Below are 27,163 nucleotides of genomic sequence, written 5' to 3'. Positions count from 1 at the left end.
TGGACAGTGTGTAGCTAACCCCGGGAGCTTGCAGTACATTACCTGACATCAGAAGCAATCCAGGATTTAATGTCTGTTATTCTAAAAAGACTGAAATGATATTTCTTTGATCCGTTCTGCTGTGTGATTTTTCTAATGGCATTTGATGGCTAATTCATTATGTTTTTATTAATATGATTCAAGGACTTTGATAAGGAAGTGAAGAGTTTTGTCTTTGTCCTTGAAGGAAGCAGCCAGACTATCAAGATGCAGCTGCCAAAGGATAACAAGCAAATGCGTAAGTGTCCTTTTCTTACCCTAAGTATATAGCAATACTTCTCCCTCCTTAACTCTAAAGGTGGGTACACACTGGCCGATATATCGGCCATTCTATTGAATGGCCAATATATCGCAGGTCCGTCGGCCAGTGTGTACGGGCGATATGTCTGTGAACTCCGTCGTTCACAGACATATTACGTCGGCCCCGCAGCACAGCCGACGGCCAATATATCTACCGCATCGCTTTGTGTGTACGGGCGACCTGCCGCCCGCCCGTACACATGCTGCGGCGGCCGGCGGTGATTGACATAGCTGAACTGGGCAGCCGCGTGGAAACGCCCGCCCAGTTCATGACGTCAGTCCACGACGGATCGGGCAGTGTGTATGCTCAAAACACTGCCCGATCCGTCCATAGATATATCTGCCGATCAGTTGATCTGCAGATACATCTATCAGTGTGTACCCACCTTTACTCTGCCGGATGTGTGCGTCTGTCAGTGGGAATGAGTGGATTGATGCTATTTATTACACATGCATTTAGAAACGTTTGAATCCTTTTATGACCACCCAGAGTTTTGAGCATCCCTGTCATAAGCCGGCTGCTCTGGGCAGAGGCAGAACTACCATTGGTGCAGCAAGTGCATTGCACCGGGGTACCTGAGGTCTAAGGGGCCCACTGCTGCCCAGACCTGCAATGAGTTATCACCTGGCAGACCATTTTGAGAAATATCTGATGAATGGCCCAGTGCAGAGAACAGGGTGGTCCCCGCTGCCTGAGGGACCTGCCTCTTAGGTGGGCAGGGCTGACCTGGTTTGTGCCGGAGTGATAGAGGCGTCCTGCCACCTATCAGAGCTGATGATCACAACCACCTACTGCCTCTAATAATTAGACAGCTGTACATTTCTCTAACGTCCTAAGTGGATGCTGGGGACTCCGTAAGGACCATGGGGAATAGCGGCTCCGCAGGAGACTGGGCACATCTAAAGAAAGCTTTAGGACTATCTGGTGTGCACTGGCTCCTCCCCCTATGACCCTCCTCCAAGCCTCAGTTAGATCTCTGTGCCCGAACGAGAAGGGTGCACACTAGGGGCTCTCCTGAGCTTCTTAGTGAAAGTTTTAGTTTAGGTTTTTTATTTTCAGTGAGACCTGCTGGCAACAGGCTCACTGCATCGAGGGACTAAGGGGAGAAGAAGCGAACTCACCTGCGTGCAGAGTGGATTGGGCTTCTTAGGCTACTGGACATTAGCTCCAGAGGGACGATCACAGGCCCAGCTTGGATGGGTCCCAGAGCCGCGCCGCCGGCCCCCTTACAGAGCCAGAAGGCAGAAGAGGTCCGGAAAATCGGCGGCAGAAGACGTCCTGTCTTCAACAAGGTAGCGCACAGCACTGCAGCTGTGCGCCATTGCTCTCAGCACACTTCACACTTCGGTCACTGAGGGTGCAGGGCGCTGGGGGGGGGCGCCCTGAGACGCAATAAAAACACCTTGGATGGCAAAAAATGCATCACATATAGCTCCTGGGCTATATGGATGCATTTAACCCCTGCCAGAATACATAGAAAAACGAGAGATAAGGCCGCCGATAAGGGGGCGGAGCCTATCTCCTCAGCACACTGGCGCCATTTTCCCTCACAGCTCCGTTGGAGGGAAGCTCCCTGACTCTCCCCTGCAGTCACTACACTACAGAAAGGGTTAAAAAAGAGAGGGGGGCACAAATTAGGCGCAGTATTAACTATACAGCAGCTATAAGGGGAAAAACACTTATATAAGGTTATCCCTATATATATATAGCGCTCTGGTGTGTGCTGGCAAACTCTCCCTCTGTCTCCCCAAAGGGCTAGTGGGGTCCTGTCCTCTATCAGAGCATTCCCTGTGTGTGTGCTGTGTGTCGGTACTTTTGTGTCGACATGTATGATTAGAAAAATGATGTGGAGACGGAGCAGATTGCCTGTAATAGTGATGTCACCCCCTAGGGGGTCGACACCTGAGTGGATGAACTGTTGGAAGGAATTACGTGACAGTGTCAGCTCTGTATAAAAGACAGTGGTTGACATGAGACAGCCGGCTATTCAGCTTGTGCCTGTCCAGACGTCTCATAGGCCGTCAGGGGCTCTAAAGCGCCCGTTACCTCAGATGGCAGATATAGACGCCGACACGTATACTGACTCCAGTGTCGACGGTGAAGAGACGAATGTGACTTCCAGTAGGGCCACACGTTACATGATTGAGGCAATGAAAAATGTTTTACACATTTCTGATAATACGAGTACCACCAAAAAAAGGGGTATTATGTTCGGTGAGGAAAAACTACCTGTAGTTTTCCTGAATCTGAGAAATTAAATGAGGTGTGTGATGATGCGTGGGTTTCCCCCGATAACAACTGATAATTTCTAAAATGTTATTGGCATTATATCCTTTCCCGCCAGAGGTTAGGGTGCGTTGGGAAACACCCCCTAGGGTGGATAAAGCGCTCACACGCTTGTAAGGGCTCTACCTTCGCCTGAGATGGCCGCCCTTAAGGATCCTGCTGATAGAAGGCAGGAGGGTATCCTAAAAGGTATTCACACACATACTGGTGTTATACTGCGACCAGCAATCGCCTCAGCCTGGATGTGCAGTGCTGGGTTGGCGTGGTCGGATTCCCTGACTGAAAATATTGATACCCTAGATAGGGACAGTATATTTTTGCCTATAGAGCATTTAAAAGATGCATTTCTATATATGCGTGATGCACAGCGGAATATTTGCCGACTGGCATCAAGTCTAAGCGCGTTGTCCATTTCTACTAGTAGAGGGTTATGGACACGTCAGTGGTCAGGTGATGCGTATTCCAAACGGCATTTGGAAGTATTGCTTTATTAAGGGGAGGAGTTATTTGGGGTCGGTCTTTCAGACCTGGTGGCCACGGCAACAGCTGGGAATTCCACGTTTGTACCCCAGGTCGCCTCTCAACATGAGAAGACGCCGTATTATCAGGCGCAGTCTTTTCGTGGACAAGCGGGCAAAAGGTTCCTCATTTCTGCCCCGTGACAGAGGGAGAGGAAAAAGGCTGCAGAAATCAGCCAGTTCCCAGGAACAGAAACCCTCTCCCGCCTCTGCCAAGCCCTCAGTATACGCTGGGGCTTTACAAGCAGAATCAGGCACGGTGGGGGGCCCGTCTCAATGAATTTCAGCGCGCAGTGGGCTCACTCGCAAGTAGACCCCTGGATCCTTCAGGTGATATCTCAGGGGTACAAATTAGAATTCGAGACGTCTCCCCCTCGCCGTTTCCTAAAGTCGGCTTTACCGATGTCTCCTTCTGACAGGGAGACAGTTTTGGAAGCCATTCACAAGCTGTATTCCCAGCAGGTGATAATCAAGATACCCCTCCTGCAACAGGGAACGGGGTATTATTCCACACTGTTGTGGTACCGAAGCCGGACGGCTCGGTGAGACCGATTCTAAATCTAAAATCTTTGAACACTTACATACAGAGGTTCAAATTCAAGATTGAGTCACTCAGAGCAGTGATTGCGAACCTGGAAGAAGGGGACTACATGATGTCTCGGGACATCAAGGATGCTTACCTTCATGTCAAAATTTACCCTTCTCACCAAGGGTACCTCAGATTGATGGTACAGAACTGTCACTATCAGTTCAGACGCTGCCGTATGGATGGTCCACGGCACCCTGGGTCTTTACCAAGGTAATGGCCGAAATGATGATATTCCTTCGAAGGAAGTGAATTTTAGTTATCCCTTACTTGGACAATTCCCTGATAAGGGTAAGATCCAGGGAACAGTTGGAGGTCGGTGTAGCACTATCTCAGGTAGTGTTGCGGCAGCACGATTGGATTCTCAATATTCCAAAATCGCACCTGGTTCCGACGACGTGTCTTCTGTTCCTAGGGATGGTCCTGGACACAGTCCAGAAAAAGGTGTTTCTCCCGGAGGAGAAAGCCAGGGAGTTATCCGAGCTAGTCAGGAACCTCCTAAAACCGAGCCAAGTCTCAGTGCATCAATGCACAAGGGTTCTGGGTAAAATGGTGGCTTCCTACGAAGCAATCCCATTCGGCAGATTCCACGCAAGAACTTTCCAGTGGGACCTGCTGGACAAATGGTCCGGGTCGCATCTTCAGATGCATCAGCGGATAACCCTGTCACCAAGGACAAGGGTGTCCCTCCTGTGGTGGTTGCAGAGTGCTCATCTTCTAGAGGGCCGCAGATTAGGCATTCAGGACTGGGTCCTGGTGACCACGGATGCCAGCCTGCGAGGCTGGGGAGCAGTCACACAGGGAAGGAATATCCAGGGCTTATGGTCAAGCCTGGAGACATCACTTCACATAAATATCCTGAAGCTAAGGGACATTTACAATGCTCTAAGCTTAGCAAGACCTCTGCTTCAAGGTCAGCCGGTGTTGATCCAGTCGGACAACATCACGGCAGTCACCCACGTAAACAGACAGGGTGGCACAAGAAGCAGGAGGGCAATGGCAGGAGCTGCAAGGATTCTTCGCTGGGCGGAAAATCATGTGATAGCACTGTCAGCAGTATTCATTCCGGGAGTGGACAACTGGGAAGCAGACTTCCTCAGCACGACCTCCACCCGGGAGAGTGGGGACTTCACCCAGAAGTCTTCCACATGATTAAAAACTCGACAGGTATTGCGCCAGGTCCAGGGACCCTCAGGCAATAAGCGGTAGACGCTCTGGTAACACCGTGGGTGTACCAGTCAGGGTATGTGTTCCCTCCTCTGCCTCTCATACCCAAGGTACTGAGATTGATAAGATGGAGAGGAGTAAGCACTATATTCGTGGTTCCGGATTGGCCAAGAAGGACTTGGTAACCGGAACTTCAAGAGATGCTCACGGAGGATCCGTGGCCTCTACCTCTAAGAAGGGACCTGCTCCAGCAAGGACCCTGTCTGTTCCAAGACTTACCGCGGCTGCGTTTGACGCATGGCGGTTGTACGCCGGATCCTGAAGGAAAAAAGGCATTCCGGATGAAGTCATCCCTATCCTGATCAAAGCCAGGAAGGATGTAACCGCAAAAACATTATCACCGCAATTGGCGAAAATATGTTGCGTGGTGCGAGGCCAGTAAGGCCCGACGGAGGAAATTCAACTGGGTCGATTCCTACATTTCCTGCAAACAGGAGTGTCTATGGGCCTGAAATTGGGGTCCATTAAGGTTCAAATTTCGTCCCTGTCAATTTTCTTCCAAAAAGAACTAGCTTCAGTCCCTGAAGTTCAGACGTTTGTAAAAGGGGTACTGCATATACAGCCTTCTTTTGTGCCTCCAGTGGCACTTTGGGATCTCAATGTAGTTTTGGGTTCCAAAAGTCACATTGGTTTGAACCACTTAAATCTGTGGAGTTAAAATATCTCACATGAAAAGTGGTCATGCTGTTGGCCCTGGCCTGGGCCAGGTGCGTGTCAGAATTGGCGGCTTTATCCTGAAAAAGCCCTTATCTGATTTTCCATTCGGACAGGGCGGAATTGAGGACTCGTCCTCAGTTTCTCCCCAAGGTGGTTTCAGCGTTTCACCTGAACCAACCTATTTGTGGTGCCTGCGGCTACTAGGGACTTGGAGGCCTCCAAGTTGCTAGACGTTGTCAGTGCCCTGAAAATATATATTTCCAGGACGGCTGGAGTCAGGAAATCTGACTCGCTGTTTATCCTGTATGCACCCAACAAGCTGGGTGCTCCTGCTTCTAAGCAGACTATTGCTCGTTGGATTTGTAGTACAATTCAGCTTGCACATTCTGTGGCAGGCCTGCCACAGCCAAAAATCTGTAAATGCCCACTCCACAAGGAAGGTGGGCTCATCTTGGGCAGCTGCCCGAGGGGTCTCGGCTTTACAACTTTGCCGAGCAGCTACTTGGTCAGGAGCAAATACGTTTGTAAAATTCTACAAAATTGATATCCTGGCTGAGGAGGACCTGGAGTTCTCTCATTTGGTGCTGCAGAGTCATCCGCACTCTCCCGCCCGTTTGGGAGCTTTGGTATAATCCCCATGGTCCTTACGGAGTCCCCAGCATCCACTTAGGACGTTAGAGAAAATAAGAATTTACTTACCGATAATTCTATTTCTCATAGTCCGTAGTGGATGCTGGGCGCCCATCCCAAGTGCGGATTGTCTGCAATACTTGTACATAGTTATTGTTACAAAAATCGGGTTATTATTGTTGTGAGCCATCTTTCAGAGGCTCCTCTGTTATCATGCTGTTAACTGGGTTCAGATCACAGGTTATACGGTGTGATTGGTGTGGCTGGTATGAGTCTTACCCGGGATTCAAAATCCTTCCTTATTGTGTACGCTTGTCCGGGCACAGTATCCTAACTGAGGCTTGGAGGAGGGTCATAGGGGGAGGAGCCAGTGCACACCAGATAGTCCTAAAGCTTTCTTTAGATGTGCCCAGTCTCCTGCGGAGCCGCTATTCCCCATGGTCCTTACGGAGTCCCCAGGATCCACTACGGACTATGAGAAATAGAATTATCGGTAAGTAAATTCTTATTTTTTCTTCGCTGCTGTCTGAATTAAAGGCAGCTCACACCCGGTGTAACTGGCACTGTCAGACTGGGATACGGTCGTTAGGTCGACACAGCTTAGGTCGGCAGTCATTAGGTTGACTACTGAAAGACGACATGCATTAGGTTGACATGGTCAATACGTCAACATGGTCATTAAGTCAACATGTACTAAGTTAACATGAGTTTTTCACTTTTTTTTTCTTCATTTTTTGGACTTTTTCATACTTGATCTAGGTGGACTACAATTAGGGATGGTAACTTGTGGAGCGAGGCACCTTGCCCGAAGCTTGCTCGCCATGCGAGGGGACATGGTGCATTAATTGGGGTTTTCCATCACTTTACGAAGAAAACTGCACCAAAAAAAGTCCAAAAACCCACGTCGACCTTTTGACCTGTTGCTCTAGTACATGTCGACCTAATGACCATGTCGACCTATTGCTCCTGTCGACCTTCCATGGTCGACCCAATGACTGTTGACCTAAGTTGAGTCGACCCAATGACCCATACCCATCAAACTCTAACTGACTGAGTGCCAAACTGTCAGGGACAGAGCAGAGGACGCTGTGTTCCTGCCCCCACAAAGGAACATGCCCCCTGTTCTCCACACAACACAGGACGTTGTGCTTGTATCACACTGCTGTGTGACATATTGTGAGCTTGGGCTGTAGTGGAGGAGGAGGGCCCAAATTATATTTTTGCACCTTGGCCCACCTCTCACTAGTTCCACCACTGGCTCTGGGTGCGGGAAGTTTGGGTGCAGTACCATTGATGAATATATGAATTTTTATTTTTCAACAGTCCGACATACAGTTTGTTTAGGGCTTGTATACATTTTAAAAATCTGTTTCCATTCATCCTACTGTATTACTTAGGGGATGGCAGGATTATTGTTTTTTATAATAATAGTATTAATAATAATAGTAATAATAATATTAGTAGTAGTAGTAGTAGTAGTAGTAATTTTCTTGCTCTAAAATAATTCTCTCAATAGGACTCAAAGGGCATTTACCAGTGCTGTAACTAGACATTTTGGTGTCCTTGGCCAGAAAGAGAATTGGTGCCCTCCCCCCTATATGGAAAACCGGGACAGTGCGCACCAAAGGTGCTCGCAAACAGTATAGGGGCGTGACTTCATGGGGAAGGGGCTTGGTCACAAAATAATACCAATTCATATTACATTGCACAGCAGCCTCCATTATTCAAATTACTCCACACAGTAGTGCCACTTATACACAATACACCAGGTAGAGCTCCTTATACACATTACGCCAGGCAGAGTCCCCTTTTTACACATTACGGCAGCAGACTCCCCCCTTTTTACACATCACGGCAGCAGAGTTCTTTTTTGATACATTATGGCAGCAGAGTCCCTTTTTGACACATTACGGCAGCAGAGTCCCCCTTTTCACACATTACGGCAGCAGAGTCCCTTTTTGACACATTACGGGAGCAGAGTCCCCCTTTTGACACATTACGGCAGCAGAGTCCACCTGCTGTGTGAAAATATGCTAATGCTGCAGGAGGCATCGGAAGGTAAAATATGCTGTGGCTTAGGTGGTCTTGAAACCATCATCTCATCCACTGATCTGCTTATGCGCAACACAGACCCTGCGCATGTGGAGGTCAGATGTGCGCAAATCAACAGGTTTGCGTTCATCACTGAATCAAGTCCAATATTATTAATAATATACTCTTATTAACCATTTATTAACCTCACACTGTGCGTATTTACGCAGGTTTTAATGCAAAAATATGCACAGATCTTAGGGAATTTGCAGTGCTTTCTACAAACACGTGAGGCAGCTCATTTACTTACTGTGGGCAGGTTCTTCTAGTTTTTCGGTTTCTATTCTGCCATTTAGTTAATCGGGGGTTTCTTTACTAGTAATATTAAAATGTCGGTGGTGCTTTGATGCTCTATTATATTCTAAAGTCAGGATTCTCAGTGGTTTTGAGGCATTTTTTGCTTCATTAAATCAACAGGATGGCCGCCGTAAAACTGCTGAAAATAAAAGACTGACACTTAATAAATACACCATATCAATTATTCATTTCCACTAATGATATTTGGGCCAGTCCAGCCACACAGAGAGACCAGGGTAGCCAAGAAGCTCAGCCTTCCGGTGCTTTGGAGACAGGGGCTTGCCGAGCAGCTCCATCTCCCATGGCTTTTCTCTGCCTTCCAGGATATGAGAGATGGGGTCGTGCTGTGAGGGCAGGCCTCCATGATTCGTGTCACTGACCATGCTCCCTGGTCGTGTGGCATGCATGCGGAGTCAATGGCCAGTGTGTACATCACACATACTTACTTCTATGGTCTCCTCTCCAGGAGACACTTCAGGGGGCAGAGCCAGGCTGTTTTGTCACTAAGTCCTGCCCCCACCATGGCGAAATGCCGCAATTGGTGGGTCTGCAGACAGTAGGTGGGGCTAAATGATGCGTATGCGTGTCACTTAGCCACACCCCCTCTTTACGGATCCGCAAATCCCAGGAATAATTTCCACATCCTGCCCACTTCAATAAGGAAGGAGATGGGATGCGGGAGACTCTGCTACTCTTCCATGGGTGCAGGGGACTGTGCTAAAAGTCATGTTCCTCCCCCAACGTGCAGGAAAGTAGACTACACATCTGTGATGAAGACGTGACATTTTCACGCAGTCAGCAATGTCAGAAATGTATCTTGTATCAGGATGTGAAGAAATGGTTTTATTTCACCTAGACCACAGGTTCTCAAACTCGGTCCTCAGGACCCCACACGGTACATGTTTTGCAGGTCACCTGTAGATTTTTAAAATGTGACAGTTGGTGATACACAGTGCACCTGCCGGGTGACATGGAAAACATGACCATTTGCGGGCCTGAGGACAGAGTTTGAGTACAACTGACCTAGATGGATCAATAGCATGTGTCCTATTTATGACCTTATGTATGCACAGACCAGGGAGAAGAATTGATGACCCTTAGAGTCAAAGGTCGAGTTAAAGATCTTGTATCCAGACCCCAGCAATGAAATGGGGGAAGGGGAAATTTATGTTCAGCCAAGAGTGATCTCTTATCTTGTACCAGTCATAAATGTTTGGGGGTAGGAAATTACATCCCTCATCCTCAAACAAGCCAACGCTAGGCCATAAAGTGAAAGTAGAATTTCAACTCTTATAGGCCCTACACACTTGGCGATATTCTGAAAGATATGAACGATCTCGTTCATAAATGAACGAGAACTCGTTCATATCTTTCAGTGTGGAGACTTAAGCGATGAACGATGCGCGTCCCCGGTCTCCCGTCGGCTATGCATGCAGGCCAATATGGACGATCTCGTCCATATTTGCCTGCACTTCAATGCAGCCGGGTGACGGGGGGAGTGAAGAAACTTCACTCCCCCCGTCACTGCGCCCCCGCCGCAGGGTCGCTCGTCGGCCGTATCGGCCGTCGGGCACCTCGGCGGCACATCGCCAAGCGAGTAGGGCCCATTACAGAGAATGGAATGTCACTTCCCCTTCTCAATGTATTTGCAAGACAGCTATATGAGAAAGCATATGATAACTTCATATTGAGTGTCCGGCATTGAGCTGGTTAAAACCCACAAATGTGGAAGGACGGAGGACAGCTGGGAAAGTTTAAAGACACTTCTCCCTCAAGAGTAAGTGTTCATTCTCGTGGGGTTCAGCTGCTGCTGGAGGTGAATCGATAAGCTGAACTGTGCAATCCCCCACATCAGTATCCTGAGTACTTTTGCGGAAGTGTTAGGCTTTTGAATATTATTATTATTTTTTTGAGATTTATACGTACTGTATTTCTGTCTCTTTTATAATCATTTTTGTATACTCTTACTTGGACGATTTTGTTCGAATTAAAAGATAATTCATTCTAGCATATTCTCCATGTCTTGGTGAACCTACAAGCCTGTGCGGCCAAAGCTACTAACGAAGTTGAAGTGAGTTTGCAATTAATAATTCTGGATGCAGATAGCTGCAAAGAACTGTCTTGTGTCTTTATATTGAGGTTTGGGGGTTCCACCATGAATCACTGGTGGCGATTTTCAGATTAAGGTATCTGGGAAATCGTCCTGTTGTGACAACATCCTGCACTTATTGTAGATCTGGCTCTAGCGCAGCAGTCAGCCTGAATCACTAAATTGTGTTATCATTGTGTGAGACAGAGGTTAAATTAAGGCATGTGAGGCTGAACAAACTGGAAAACATTCCATATACATGGGATTTCCGAGTCTTTCATTCCACAAAAGCTCATAGCTTGACTCTAAAACCACCTCTAAGATGGCTTTATCTGCTGATTTACAAAGAACACATAAAGCTTCTTTTGTATTTTAAAGTACAAAATATTTAAGTTCAACAAACAAAATCAAAGCAGCACCAATGTTTTCCTGCATTTCTGGGTGAAATATTTGCTGACGAGGATGCTGCGAAACAAGCAGAACATTTTACAGAAATGGAATGAGAAAATATAATTTATCATTTTGACTTGACTTTTTTTTACCTTGTACCCCACTGATTTTGGAAAGAGAGCAAACATAATGCAATGATCACAGCAAAAGGTCCAAGTAGACAAACATTGTATTGTGATTTGAGACCTAAACCTAGCTGTGCAAACAGAACACAGGTGCAATATCTCACAATGATGCAGGCTAATTAGCTAGATCCTAGCTACTACAGATGTGTCCTCATACACCGATTCTTTTTGCGCCATATGGCACGAGACTCATGGCGTGATTCCTGTGATTTTCACCCTTTCCTCAATTTTGCATCTTACTTTGCTTATAGTGTACTAATTACTTAGGATTACTAGGGAACATTAGGCTGGAGAGGGGAGTACACCGAGCTGAATGAGGAGGGGGGGGGGGGGGGGACTGTGACTGAACTGGCTGGGGGGGCGTTCTTGCTGAAGGGTATTTAGGTGGGGGCAGTGGGATGGTTGGGGGAGGGGAGGGGGGATACACTGGGCTGGCAAGGTTGTAGACACTGGGAGTCAGTGAGATGGTGGGGGACACGGGTGTGGTATGCAGAGTCGACAGTGTCTAGGTTGACCACTATTGGTTGACAGTAAGTAGGTCGACATGGTTTCTAGGTCAACAGGGACTCTAGATCGACAGGGACTCTAGGTCGATATGACAGAATGTCGACAAGAGTTTTTGCACTTTTTTTGGTGTCGTTTTCTCCGGTGACCGTTATCCCCAATTAGTGCACATTGTCCGCTCGCCATGCTTCGGGCAAGGTGCCTCACTCCGCCACCGCAGCGCTCAGCACAGGTTACCGTTCCCAATTGTATTCCACGTGGATCGTGAAGTATGAAAGAGTCCAAAAAATAAAAAAAATATGAAAAACTCGACCTTTTGTCATGTCGACCTAGAACATGTCAACCTAGAGTCCATGTTGACTTAGAAACCATGTCAACCTACTTACTGTCGACCAATAGTGGTGAACCTAGACAGTGTCGACCTAAGTGTGGTCGACCTAGAAACCGTATACTGGGGGACACTGGGTTGGATGGTGGGGACACTTTGTGAATAGGGGGCACTGAGCAGGATGGGAAGGGGGCAGTATGATAGGAGTGGGTGGGGGGAACACTTGGCTGAATGAGCGGTGATCACTGTGACTAGAGTGGCTGGGGGTTCTAGGTGGGGGACAGTTAAATGGACACAGTGGGCTGATTTGGGAGGGAAGGGTGGAAACGCTGGGCTGGCAGGATGGGAGACACTGGGATGGGTGTCAGTAATGGTGGGGGACACTGGGCTGGAGGAGGGGCAGAGACTGGGATGGGAGGACTGACTTGCTGCTCTTCTATTTCTGCCTGACTTCACACACTCGCTGAAGCAGCGCACACTCACACAGCAGCCTTTCAGCTCTGGCTTCTGTTGCTACTGGGATTAGGGAGATCTTTTCTGGTGTTCTAGAGGTGGCTTACCTTTCCCTGGCATTGCGGTGTGGTGTGTCACGTCCCGGTTCGGCAGCAGGAGAAGAATAGACTAGTGCAGCCAAGGAGACGGTGACAGGCCAATCAGGATCAAGCCCAGACTGCGAATGAGAATGTAGGAGGCGGAGCTGGGCTGATAATTCATAGCTGGGGGGGGGGGGGGGTTTGAGGTACAATTTACTTGGGCCTGGTGTTGCCTGAAGAGCCCAGCGAGCTCTGGGGAGGAGACTTGCATAAAAGTTTCCTATTCTTTTCACTGTTGAGGGCGTATCCACAACTCCTGGATTTGGTCATGCCCAGTGAATCACCCAGGCCCACGGTGTGTCTCACTGCCATGAACGGCCCTCCAACTTCTTGGTTCTCACCTTGCTCTAAGCTTGCTCTATAAGGCCACCTCTATCCATTCTCTTGCACAAGCCCTATGCTAGGTACAATTGGTGATCAATATATATATATATATATATATATATATAAACAAGCAGTCAAGCGGCACTCCTTCCCAAAGGTAGTAGCATAGTAGCAGCCGGTGCCCTCCGCAAGGAACCTAGCACAGCTCCCCAAACATGTAGCAAATGATCCGGCGGCACTCACGGCAAATAACGACACAAGGGCATGACCTGATGAAAATGTTGACTTAATTATATTGAAACGTCGGCTACCAGAGCTGCCTTGTGTCGTTATTTGCCGTGAGTGCCGCCGGATAATTTGATATATATATATATATATATATATTTATGCAGCATAGTGCATAATTCCCATGATAGACCCATTCTGAAGGTTTACCTATGGGAGAGTGCCCTGTGTCAGCTCAGTTACGCCTCTTCAATCACAAGTGGACGTGCTCTTGTCATGCATACGACTGCACTTATTGCACATGATTTTAAGAGCCTGTGCAGTGTGAAAACACACAATAAACATGTGTCCTTTGACACTGTGACATCAGTCACTCCAAATATCCCCTCTTGGCGCACCTGGTCCCCGGTTATTTGGCAGTGGCTATCCTCTTTCTCGCTACAAATGGACATCTTATTCACATAAATAAACACCTTGAAGCAAAAAAATAAATACTGTACATTGCTAGATTACACTGATCAATTTGATGCGCAGTATTTGTACATCTCAGTGAGTCCGAGTCCGAATCTGTGCAAAAAGGGCTCTAATGCGAGCGGCTTTGGCTTTTCCTCATGCCATGTTCCGTTGTGCCTAATCTGCAAATGTGTATGTGTGTTATACCAATTCCTGTGCAGTTAACGTCATAGCCAAACATCTCTAGTACACTGTTTTTGGCTGTTTCTGTGATACGTAAATTTAAAGAACGTTATAATACAATACACCAGTGACACCTCCAGAGGTGGAGTTGCAGCACATTCCAAAATCCAAATAGGGGAATTGCACCAACTGACAGTTATTCCTGACCGGAAATGTTTGGCAGTGTTTGGAGTGACAGTTGGTGTGGCTCCCTTATTTGAATCCACACCAACTGACCGTTATTCCCGGTTGGCAATGTTTCGTGGTGTTTGGTGTGACAGTTGGTGTGGCTCTCTTATTTGAATCCACACCAACTGACAGTTATTCCCGGCCGGCAATGTTGGGTAGTGTTTGCAGTGGCAGTTGGTGTGGCTCCACTGTTTGAATAAACACCAACTGGCAGTTATTCCTGTCCGGAAATGTTTGGCAGTGTTTGGAGTGACAGTTGGTGTGGCTCCCTTATTTGAATCCACACCAACTGGCAGTTATTCCCGGAAGGCAATGTTTGACAGTGTTTGGAGTGACAGTTGGTGTGGCTCCCCTATTTGAATCCACGCCAACTGGCAGTTATTCCCAGCCTGCAATGTTTGGCAGTGTTTGGAGTGACATGGTGTGGCTCCCCTATTTTAATCCACACCAACTGGCAGTTATTCCCGGCCGGCAGTGTTTGGGGTAGCAGTTGGTGTGGCTCCCTTCTTTGAGTTTTGGACTGTGCTGCAGCCTCACCTCTGGAGTCGCCACTGCAATACACTACACCTCTCAGAGCATCTCAGTTGTGTTTGAGCACACTTCGGTATGCTCCACAAGCGGGTGTACACGCCACTGCTTTGGTCAGTAAAAGATAAAATAGCAATCTGTATATTGTTTATGGTGAGTACAGTAATTAGTGATTGACGTCGTCTGTTACTGAAAATATGTTTTAGTGGAAGCAAACAGGAATCGTAGGATCGCAGTGCACAAAACAAATGTATTTTCTGCTAACCGATGACTCAAGATAGTCTCACAGTTCTACTGCATGAGCACAATATAATAAAAGAGATGGATTAAAAATGAGATCCTGTGCTAATGGTTTAGAGATTAATTATTCTGAAGTTACTAGCATATTTTCAATTATTTCTATCAGCAGAATTTTGTGTAGTAAATTAATATATCCCTACAATAAATGAGCCTTTAATTTGTTTATTGCTGGCATTAATATAAAGTGTTCCCACTCCAGATTCTCACATTGTCATCCATCATATAACTTAAACCAGAATGCAGTTTCTGAATACTAATATTATTGGAGTAAAACCCAATATGAACTGGCTGGCTAATGTGTAGCAATTTATGATACCCTTAAAATACCCGTTTCCTATACAGATGGGAGTTTTCCAATGAATGGGCTCAGCCAGAATGCAAAGTTTGTAACACAATTAAGGCATTGCTTGACTGATATTCATTAGGCCTGTCTCATATTAATGAGGAACTGGTTCCTGGGGATTCCATAGCCTACATTCTCATGTGAATTGATGTTTCCACTATGTACAGTTGATAGATCTGCGGACAAAGCTTTCTTTTTTCCCTATATTTTATGTTTTGTTAGGGGAATCTTATTAATTTAAAGTTTATCCTCATATTGCGCATGTCTTTACTTATTTAGCTATTTTGGTATAAGGACAGGATTCTTAGGAATCTGTGTCCATTACACTTGGATATCTCCACGGATTCCAGTCATATTCATTACCCACTTCCTCACCCAAAAGGTCAAGAAGAACACCATAGCTTCTTAGAGCAGATGCGGTAGTCTGGGAAGGGGAGGGGGGAAGGGGGGGTTGGTATGTTGCTATTTGTAGCACCCTCTGTAGAGCCACCATTACATCATTGGACTGGGGAACACAGCCTACTCCAACTGCGCAAAGTTATAGATGGAGCATGTTTGACATAGAGAAACTGCTCTATTGAACATCAGCTGTAAGGGGAGCCTGTTTCTAGCGCCACTGCCATTTAAATTAAATAGAGTGGGTGGAGCTATTGTGATGTAATCCGGCCTATTCTTCTCGGCAAGAGTAGGATAAGTAACATAAGGACATGTATTTGTAAAAGCGACTCAATTATATGTGGACTAATTTGTCCAAAGACAGATCGCTTGTGGGAGCTGGATATATGAAGTGATGATGATGACTATCAGTATCACTGGCTTATACTGACTGACTAATTGTGTTTTTGCAGCAGGGTACGTTGGTTTCCACAGGGAAACATTGGGTGTAGAGTGGATCTTGATCCAGAGGCACCAACAGGCTAAAGCTGTAGACTGTCCCAGGATGCATTGGGGTCTCCTTTATAACCCCGCCTCCAGGCACTGAGAGCTCAGTTTTTCAGTTGGTGCTGCAGCAGCAGCAGGTCACTGGGCAGCCCTGAAAAAGCTTTTTCTGACAGAAAATTTCTTTAAAAAACTGGGCTGTCAGCACTGTATGTCATGGTGACACTTCAGCGCTGCAGCTCCATCACCTCCCAAGCGGCGTTGCATACTCCCGTGGCCTGTTCCCAGGTACTTGCGGCAGAGACACTCTGGCTTTAGGCAGACGGTCGCAGACGCTCTCCTGGTTCGCGTGGCTGCTACGGGGAGGAGGTAAGATGGTCCCCCAGATGGGACCCGCCATTAAATCGCGTTCCGTCCGCGACCTAGGGAGACAGGTCTCGGCACTGGCGTGGACACTGTCACCGAGCAGGGACCCCACTAGACCACCAGGGCAATAGAGCACAGGCCGGGTGTACTAACGCCCCATTTATTAAGGCTCGCTAGTACCTGGGGTGGAAGACCAGAATAGGGGAGTTGGCTCTTGATCTGTAGTCCCTCCCCGGCCCAGGGCGACATCTCCATGCAGATTTTCCCACCCTGGAGCTGCCTTACTCTCCCTTACTCCCTGACTGAGACGCTGGGTGCAATCTTATATGTATAGTTGCAGCTGGTCTCTGGGACTGCAGGGCAAGGTCTCCCTTGTAAAGCCGCCTGTATACAGGGGGTCATTCCGAGTTGATCGCTAGCTGCATTTGTTCGCAGTGCAGCGATCAGGCTAAAAAACGGCAGTTCTGTACATACGTATTCGGCGCAACGTACGGGCACAACGAACGATGCAGTTTTGCACAGGGTCTAGCGATGCATTTCAGTCGCACTGGTTGCCGCAGAGTGATTGACATGAAGTGGGCATTTCTGGGTGGCAACTGACCGTTTTCAGGGAGTGTTGGAAAAACGCAGGCGTGCCAGGGAAAACGCAGGGCGGGTGTATGACGTCAAATCCGGAACTGAATAGTCTGAAGTGATCGCAAGCGCTGAGTAGGTTTTGAGCTACTCTGAAACTACACAAAAAATGTTTTGCAGGCGCACTGCGATACAACCGTTTGTACTTCTGCTAAGCTAAAATACACTCCCAGTGGGCGGCGGCATAACGTTTGCACAGCTGCTAAAAACTGCTAGCGAGCGATCAACTCGGAATGACCCCCACAGCGCTGTGACTTTAAAAACACTTGAGTATTCTACATGTCTTTATATAGACAGCGTTCGTTAACAATAAGTGTACCAATTACAGAATATATTGTACGAGTATTCTGATACATACTGTACCCCTGGTCTAGGACAGCGCTGTTATATATATATATATATATATATATATATATTTTTTTTTTTTATTAGTTCAGTGCAGTTTTATTAACATAATAATTATCTGCATTGCCAATGTGACTGTGTGTGCCTGTATCTGCTGTGTGGTTTCACTTTTCAGTGTTTCCCAGAGATCTATCACTATATTCTGGACCCTAGGGGAATAGGTTCGTCAGGGTCATTTTTATAGTGCGTCACAGTATTTACCCATTACATGTATTCTACTGTGTACTCAGTCACATAATACCGTATTTAATCGCTGGTGTTGTGTACTGTGCATACAGTCACATACTATCTGATTTATTCACAAGTGTTATACTATCTGGTTTCATCGTACTAAACTGCTCTATTGTGTCATTTGTGTACAATGTGTAACAGAGTATGCGCCAAGGATTTACCAGAGGGGGAAGCTATGTATGATGGTCTTTGTACTATGTGTCCTACATCTCCCAGTCAGTCCGCAGCTCCTGTAACCAATCAAGAGCCACCCTGGGGTGTGTTCTCAAACCTACTGGGTGCTCCAGTGGAACGCCTATCGCCCACTATGGGACCACTGGTGCCATTGCAGCCACAAATAGTCCCTATGGTTAATCTGCCTTGGGCAGAAAACTTGTCTAACCAGTTGCAGTAGTTAAAGCATTCCTTGGTCAGACAGAAATCTATTCCAGGTCACTCCCATGTCTCTGATTCATCTAAGCAGGCTGCTTCCTCCTCACAATCCACAAATCTCTCAGATGTTTCATCTGAAGAGGAGGGTGAGCATACTGTCTTGTCCGACACTGAATCAGGTGTTTATGACGAGGATTCTCCAGTTCAAATTGATGTCCCTGCTCTAGTGGTTGCTAGTAAGCAGATCCTACATATTACTGATGATGAGGACCCCACTACTGTAGTTAAGAAAACTAATATGTTTAAACGGCAGAAGGTAGTTAAAAACCTATACCCCATTCTGACCGGACATCAGGCAGGGACCCTGGTCTAATCCAGGGAAGAAATTCCCCCTGCAAAAGGGGAGTTAGCTCGCTATCCTCTCCCTGCAGTGTTATGTAGCATGTGAGAAAACAACGCCACCACAGTGGCATACATAAACCATCAAGGCGGCATGCGAAGCCGCATGGCAATATTGGAAGTATCAAAAATCCTTTGTTGGGCGGAATGCCATCTGCCAGCAATAACGGCAGTGTTCATTCCGGGTGTCCTAAACTGGGAAGCGGACTTCCTCAGTCGCCAGGATTTACATGCCGGAGAGTGGAGTCTTCATCCGGAAGTCTTTCAACTCCTAGTGGACATGTGGGGCCGACCAGAGGTAGACCTAATGGCGTCTCGACACAATCACAAAGTTCCGGTCTTCGGATCAAGGACCAGGGATCCTCAAGCATCGTTCGTGGACGCACTAGCCATTCCATGGAACTTTTGGCTGCCTTACGTGTTCCCTCCAGTGTCACTCCTGCCCAGGGTCCTGCGGAAGTTCAAGCAAGAAGGAGGAATACTACTTCTAGTCGCTCCGGCGTGCCCCAGACGGCATTGGTTCTAAGACCTGCAGGGTCTATCGACAGAGCGTCCTTTTCTACTTCCTCAATGCACAGACCTCCTCGTACAGGGCCCTTGTCTCTATCCAGACCTGGCCCGACTGGCTTTGACGGCGTGCTCTTGAAGCATCACTCCTGAGGGCCAAGGATTCTCTGAGGCGGTTATACAAACTATGTTGAAAGCCCGTAAGCCGGCATCTGCCCGGATTTATTACAGGGTCTGGAATTCTTACTTCACCTGGAGTGCTGATAAGAATAATGATGCATACAGATTCAGAACTTCCAGAATTCTGGCTTTTCTGCAGCAAGGCCTGGACTTAGGCCTTCATCTGGCCCCCTCAAGGTTCACATATCTGCCTTGTCAGTATGGTTTCAGAGAAAAATTGCATCTATACCTAACGTTCATACATTCACTCAGGGTGTGTTACGGATTCAGCCTCCCTATGTCCCTCCTGTGGCTCCATGGAATATGTCTGTTGTCCTATATGCCCTGCAAGAGTCTCCATTTGAACCTCTTGAGTCAGTGGACCTTAAGTGGCTCACGGCCGAGGTCCTGTTTCTACTGGCTATTGCCTCTGCTAGAAGGGTGTCGGACTTAGGTGCATTGTCCTGTCGTCCACCCTTTCTGATTTTTCAACGTGACCGGGCATTTCTTAGAACTCCCCCAGGCAATTTACCTAAGGTGGTGTCATCTTTTCACCTTAACAAAGAGATTGTGGTCCCGGCCTTTATCTCTTCTGACTTGTCCCCCAAAGAGCGGTCTTTGGATGTGGTGAGGGCTCTCCGTATATATGTGTAGAGGACTGCCTCTATCAGGAGGTCAGATACCCTTTTTGTACTGTTTGGTTTCACAAATGTGACTGGCCTGCGAATAAGCAAACCTTGGCTAGATGGGTAAGAATGGTGTTTGCACAAACCTATGCGCAGGCTAGTCTCCCAACTTCTGCTGCTATTAAAGTCCATTCTACTCGGTCTGTTGGACCTTCTTGGGCGGCCCGCTGTGGCGCATCCATAGAACAGTTGTGCAAGGTGGCTATGTGGTCCCCAGTGAACACGTTCATTAGGTTCTATGCCTTGGATACTTCCGCCTCCCAGGATGCTTCCTTTGGACGCCGGGTTCTCATACCTGCTAAGGCGCGTCCCCTCCCTTGAGGAACTGCTTTAGGACATCACCCGATGTTTCCCTGTGGAAACCAATGTACCCTACTGCAGAAAAGAAGAGTTATGGTAGACTTACCATTGTTAACTCTCTTTCTGTGAAGTACATTGGGTTCCACAGGGCGCCCACCCTGACGTACCTAGCTTCTATGGGTTCGTATGGCATTAGCCGCTGGTCCCTTCTCCTGTCGTGAGAATGTGGTTCTATGTGACTAACATCTGCCTTCTCTTTTACCTGCTCCTTCATTGGACTTGTTAACGAAACTGAGCTCTCAGTGCCTGGAGGCGTGGTTATAGAGGAGGCCCCAATGCATCCTGGGACAGCCTAAAGCTTTAGCCTATTGGTGCCTCTGGATCAAGATCCACTCTACACCCAATTTTTCCCTGTGGAACCCAATGTACTTCGCAGAAAGCAGAGTTAACAATGGTAAGTCTACCATAACTCTCCTTATTGACCACATCAGCTGATATAACGTAATTCATTAACATCTATATTGTTCTATGGAGCTGCTGTTGTCTATCTGCATTACTTCACTTAGCCTTCTATTTGTTGTATTGCGGAAAAGAAGATTGCCATTAGATTATGATGGTGAAAACAACAGATGTTTGTATTTAATTTAACTTAATTTAATTTCACTTTGTTTCTTTTGTATTTAATTACATTTTATATGGAAATGGGACTTTTATTAATAACTATCAAGACATTTCTTTCTCTTGTGTATAGAACAAATAAAGTAAAGCAACTTTAGCAATTACTATTACTGTCAGTAGTCACATACCTGCGCCATCTGCGCTGTCTTTTCACTATCCCTACACTTTCATATAAGATTGGAAGGGAATCCGGTCAAGATGCCCAGTATGTGTGTGTGCGTCCGCAATTAGATTGATTGCCCCCCCACCGCTGCATTGTCGCCCCGCGAGCAACCGCTGCTGTCAATTGCATCCATCGATTGAATAACCCACCCAGGCTCTAAGCTTAAGGCCAGGGCTGCCATCAGAAATTCTGGTGCCCGGGACTCACAAAATAGGCAGGGCCCCCCCCCCCCCCCCATCCAAAAAAATAAAAAATAATATAATATATGCACACACACACACACACACACACAAGCACGCGCGCGCACACACACACACACACACACACACTTTCTCTTTCCCACTCACTCTCCCTGAACTTACCTACTATCACAAGCTGGCCTGAGCTGTAGCAGATGTGGTAGCAGCCTGGTCCTGTGTAGCTCCGCCCCCTCCATTTCTTGTAGCTTTACCCCCTTTTCATGACCGAGATCTGGCACCGTCCCAGGAGGAGAGAGGACGCTGCAAGCTTCTATTGAAAAGTTGGTGCCAAAATGGGCGCTGCCTCAGTGGAGACAGTTATTAGAGATACTAGAGGAGGCTCCTCTAGTATCTTTAATAACTGTCTCCTCTGAGGCGGCGGCCATTTTTGGAGGGATGTTCACAATAGAAGCTTGCAGCGTCCTCTCCCCCTCCTGTGACAGTGCTTAGAACTCGGTAATGAAAAGTGGGTGGAGCATCACAGCGGGCGGACAGCGGCATAAGCGGTCCGGGCCCTCTTCTCTCTGTTAGAGAGGCAGGGCCTGGGACAGCTGTGCCTGCAGCACCCCCCTAATGGCGGGCCTGCCTAAGGCTGTACCCTGATACTCAGCCTCGGCATCATGTCTGTCAGTGATCCGGCGCCGGTCTCCTGAGTGCTGTCGGGATTCCGGTGTCGGTCACATGACCACCGGCATCCCAACAGGCGGGATGCTGAACGTATATCACGTCGTGGTCCTAACTATGCAACCTACACATTCCACTGAATACAACTGGGGAGATTAGAGTGGAAAATAATGTAGGTATATTACTGGACCGGAAGTTGAGTAGCAGCACACAGCGCCAGAAGTGCTGTAAATGTAATATACCTAGAGGGCCCTACTTGCATACAAGGCTGTTCTGCAGAGCAATCTGGCATGTCGACCATTTGAACCTGTTGACTTTTTGAACCTGTCGACCATATGGAGTCGGCCTATTGAACTTTCTATCTAGACACTGTCAACCTATAGTCTGGATACCGCAGTTTTTAGCCACCGTGCATGGCACTGCATGTATGGAAGCCATTTCCTCTTGGGGCTTACTGGGTGCAGTGACACCTAGGATATGTGTGCAGAAAGGGCCTCATGCTATTGCCATCCAGAATTGCGACTATATGCTAATACGGGCAGAAGCTTACCTAAGCATAAGGATGCCCACCGCTGTCTCCTCATTTCCGTCTGTTGGCGTACAACTACTGATACAATGGTACCATTGTCCCAGATCGAGTCATCATGCAGAGTCTGAGTGCCTCTGAAGACGGGCAGGCTGAGCCGCTTTTCTGGGATCCTGTTGTCTCTCCGGTTGCAAGTAAGGTCACAACTGCTAATTTACGCAGTTTGAACCACCAGGACACTTTTGCGTTTACTTGCCCACTCCCCGTTATCACTCCCAAACACTGTCTACCTGTCACTCACTTTGCGAATAATCCCTTATTGCGACCAACATCGCAATTCAGGCAATGCGCATTTGCAGTGTGGCTCAGGCACATGCGCAGGAAGTATAAGACCGATTTGCATACTTCAGCCAGTTGTGACTGCGTCTGAATGAGGCCCAGAGTGTGTAGATGGAATTGCTTGCTGTTAAGATATTTCATCTTGTTTAATTTCATACAGATCTCTCGCACCAAGGATAGAACTGAGGCAAGACCACACTTTGGACCTGATTTATATGTGGTTGAAGTAGCAGCGTATGCTGTAAAGTACTAAATGTTCGGTACTTTGCGCATGCGCCGGTCGCACTACGAAATCAGACTCAGTGATTGACAGTGTGATGGCGTTTGGGGATGGTTAGGGGGCAGCCATGGCCTCCATTTTTCCAAATGGAGGCGTGTGACCGTCTGCCTTTTCAGGGGAGGGATGAGGCCAGGATTTCCACCAGAGGACAGATATTTGCTGGCCTCTAGGTAGGACTTGCGGGGGTCGACTTGGTCAACCCCATGGATCATTCAGCCAGCCAGTAGTGCTGGGGAAGATCTGATACTGCGCCCTTGGATGCAGCTCGGATCAGTAATGCATGTAGGAGGTGTTACACCCCCTGCTGCATTACCATATTACAGCTATCACCAGGGGTGGATTGGGATGGAAAACCAGCCCGTAAAATTTATGTAAGCAGCCCTAATGTGAGTGTGGTCTAATGAGGGGCTGAGATCTGTTGAGGGGGTAGGAATGCTCCTCATAGGGCCTGACTGTACCCAGTTGAGGCCTTCCTTTTTTATCTTGCTGCAGCTGTGTCTAAGGCCAAAGGCGGATTGGGAACTAAAAGTAGCTATGTAAATTTTTTTAGAAGTGGTCGACATGGGCTGCACTAGAGTATTAACATACCATGTAGCAATGTCGGCCTACCAGGAATCTCCCTGGTGAGCCCTATGGCCAATCCGCCCCTGGCTATCACTGTTGCTGCTATGTAAGCAGCAGCGATAGCTACTATAACCATAACTGAATCAGGCCCTTGTAGTGTTGACGGTTATTTTTACAAGCCGAGGGAGGGGGGGGGGGGGGGCATTGCATCTGCATAAGGCACAAATCGGCTGCATTCTCATAAGCAGTTGTTCTGCCCACAAAATGTGCCCCTCCTCTATGCTTGAGTGACAGGAGGTTTATAACAACTGAATCAGAGCCACCTATTTCCCTACCAGCCCTACTGAATTCTTCGCCTCAGCACAACTGACTGTACAGTAGGCCTAATTCAGACCTGATCGCAGCAGCAAATTTGTTAGCTAATGGGCAAAACCATGTGCACTGCAGGGGGAGCAGATGTAACGTGCAGAGGGGCTAATTCAGACCTGATCGCTAGGCTGCGTTTTATTACAGGAGGGTTCCTCATGTCAATTCCGGTCCCAGACAGGCTGATGTGATCGCAGCGACTGAGTAAGTCCTGGGCTGCGCAGAGACTGCACAAGATCAGTTTGTACAGCTCTGCTACACATGCGTTCGCACACTTGCACAGCTAAAATACACTCCCCTTGTAGGCGGCGACTATCTGATCGCAGCAGTGCAAAAATTGCCTACTAGCAATCAGGTTTGAAATTATCCCCGGAGAGAGTTAGATTTGGGTGGGTTATAATGGGGGTCATTCCGAGTTGATCGCTAGCTGAATTTGTTCGCAGCGATCAGACTATAAATCGGCAGTTCTGTGCATGCGTATGCGGCGCAATGCGCACGTGCGACGTATGGGCACAACAAACAATTCAGTTTTGCACAGGGTCTAGCGATGCATTTCAGTTGAACTGCTTGCCGCAGAGTGATTGACATGAAGTGGGCGTTTCTGGGTGGCAACTGACCGTTTTCAGGGAGTATGCGGAAAAATGCAGGTGTGCCAGGAAAAATGCAGGCGTGGCTGGGCGAACGCTGGGCGGGTTTGTGACGTCAAATCCGGAACTGAATAGTCTGAAGTGATCGCAAGCGCTGAGTAGGTTTTGAGCTACTCTGAAACGACACCAAAAATTTTTGTAGCCGCTCTACGATACAACCGTTTGCACTTCTGCTAAGCTAAAATACACTCCCAGTGGGCGGCGGCATAGCGTTTGCACGGCTGCTAAAACTAGCTAGCGAGCGATCAACTCGGAATGACCCCCATTGTTTCTGTGCAGGGTAAATACTGGCTGCTTTATTTTTACACTGCAATCTAGATTTCAGTTTGAACACACCCCACCCAAATCTATCTCTCTTTGCACATGTTATATCTGCACCCCCCCCCCCCCCCCACACCTTCCCCCTGCAGTGCACATGGCTTTGCCCATTAGCTAACAAATTTGCTGCTGCGATCAGGTCTGAATTAGGGCCCTCATTCCGAGTTGTTCGCTCGCAAGCTGCTTTTAGCAGCTTTGCACACGCTAAGCCGCCGCCTACTGGGAGTGAATCTTAGCATAGTAAAATTGCGAACGAAAGATTAGCAGATTGCGAATAGACACTTCTTAGCAGTTTCTGAGTAGCTCCACACTTACTCGGCATCTGCGGTCAGTTCAGTCAGTTTCGTTCCTGGTTTGACGTCACAAACACACCCAGCGCTCGCCCAGACACTCCTCCGTTTCTCCAGCCACTCCCGCGTTTTTCCCAGAAACGGCAGCGTTTTTTCACACAGTCCCATAAAACGTCCAGTTTCCGCCCAGAAACACCCACTTCCTGTCAATCACATTACGATCACCAGAACGAAGAAAAAACCTCGTAATGCCGTGAGTAAAAAACCTAACTGCATAGCAAATTTACTTGGCGCAGTCGCACTGCGGACATTGCGCATGCACATTAGCGACTAATCGCTCCGTTGTGGGAAAAAAAATAACGAACGAACAACTCAGAATGACCACCTAGGCCCACTATACAGTAAGTGAGCAAGTAAATTAATAGCAATTTAGCTAACGTATAAAAGAGGGGAATGGACTGTTACCAAATTGTCCACACTGCACCTTTATGGTTCATATTGAAACACAGGAGTTTTCAAGCAGTTAGGTCTCTGCAGTGATAGGAGGTAAAGGTCACATGCCGTGTTTGTCTTGCTTGACAAGTTGAATCATTGTTTGTGTCAGATTTACAAGGAACCTTAGTGACACGTCTTCAACCTGCTTCCTAATGTCATATATTGCCATTTCAGTCCATCATTACCTCCTTAGTGTGTATGGTAAAGGTCTATCTACGGTTTGCTATTTTTGCCTCTCTTCGCTGTTCAGAATTACATTGTGAAAAGTTATTTTTGAAAAATTAAATAATTTTTTTTTTTAAAATAATAATAAAAAAATAATAAAATAATAAAAAATAAATAAAACTTGTACAATTAGGGTAGTAGCACAGATCGGATTTCCTGGTGCTTTTTTATTTAATAGGTGGTATGTGCTGCAATAAAAGTCTTGATTCCAAAGAGATTCCGCAGCAGCCACCACTATCACTAATATTGGACCAGTAACCAGCAATTAACATTCATTGTCTTAGATTCCATTTTAATGTGCATAAAACAGAATGAACGTACATGTGTCCAAAATGATTGAACCCTTTTGCTTTTTACATCACGTCACATTTCACATAAAATAATAGGACACCCGTTAATTGGTGCCTTTGTTAAAATCTGCTGTGCATTATTTGTTTTTCTGTAAGGAAGTGTGTGAATCCTTACATTCAGTGATACAAATGCTGACATGTTGAGATGTAGCGTAACTAGGCTGATCATGTGACTGACCTACATCATAAACAGCCTATGTGATGTCACTGTGGTGTAAAAGTTGCTGCTTGACATGGAACGGTCAGCTATGAAGCTGAGTGTGAGCTAAATATTCCATTTGTCATTTTCTTGCTGTGACTGTGTCTATGACATCTTGCAATCTAAGGTAAGCTATGTAATCCTTCATTTACAAAAATTAAATTAACATTGGTTACATATTACCAAAGACAGCAGCGGTACATGTGCCGATGGAAAGGCGACTTTCCCACTAGGCACGTGCCTAGGGGCGTCACTTGTTTGGGGGTGACACTTGGTTCCTTGTGTTGGTACTGTCAGCCCGAAATGTACCAGTAACTGCAAAATATTTCCACTGTACTGTGCAATATGCCAACCTGAATGGAGTGTAAATGGGTAGCACATGCACATACTGCCCCGGTAAGCTGTCTACTTAGTAAATATGTATTCATACAGTAATTAAATATCAAACAAATGCATACCTCCCAACTTTTAATATTTGTAAGTCGGGACACTGTCTGGCGTAGCCGCGTGCGCCCCGAAAAGGGGTGTGGACTCTGATGGGATGGGCGTGGCTACAGCCGGGTGGGCGTGGCCACACTCTGAGGGTCCATTTTCGTCATTTTGGCGGCTCACTCCCTG

General features: G+C 47.2%; 1 protein-coding gene across 5 annotated transcripts in view; it reads left to right on the top strand.

The window, feature by feature from the left end:
* CFAP20DC (CFAP20 domain containing) overlaps positions 1-27,163 on the top strand; it is an 852,126-nt gene that overhangs the window by 190,965 nt on the left and 633,998 nt on the right. For all 5 annotated transcript variants that reach the window (XR_010186965.1, XM_063940898.1, XM_063940895.1 and 2 more), the window contains one exon: positions 184-277. Coding sequence is in view for 4 of the 5 variants with exons in the window: in XM_063940898.1 (XP_063796968.1) it covers positions 184-277 (94 nt within the window). In the remaining variant the exon portion in view is untranslated. The remainder of the gene's footprint in view (positions 1-183; positions 278-27,163) is intronic.

The sequence above is a fragment of the Pseudophryne corroboree genome, chromosome 9, assembly GCF_028390025.1.
Source record: "Pseudophryne corroboree isolate aPseCor3 chromosome 9, aPseCor3.hap2, whole genome shotgun sequence".
In the NCBI taxonomy this organism is placed as follows: Eukaryota; Metazoa; Chordata; class Amphibia; order Anura; family Myobatrachidae; genus Pseudophryne; species Pseudophryne corroboree.
The sequence above is the reverse complement of the archived record's forward strand: the minus strand, read 5'-3'. Positions and strand labels throughout refer to the sequence as shown.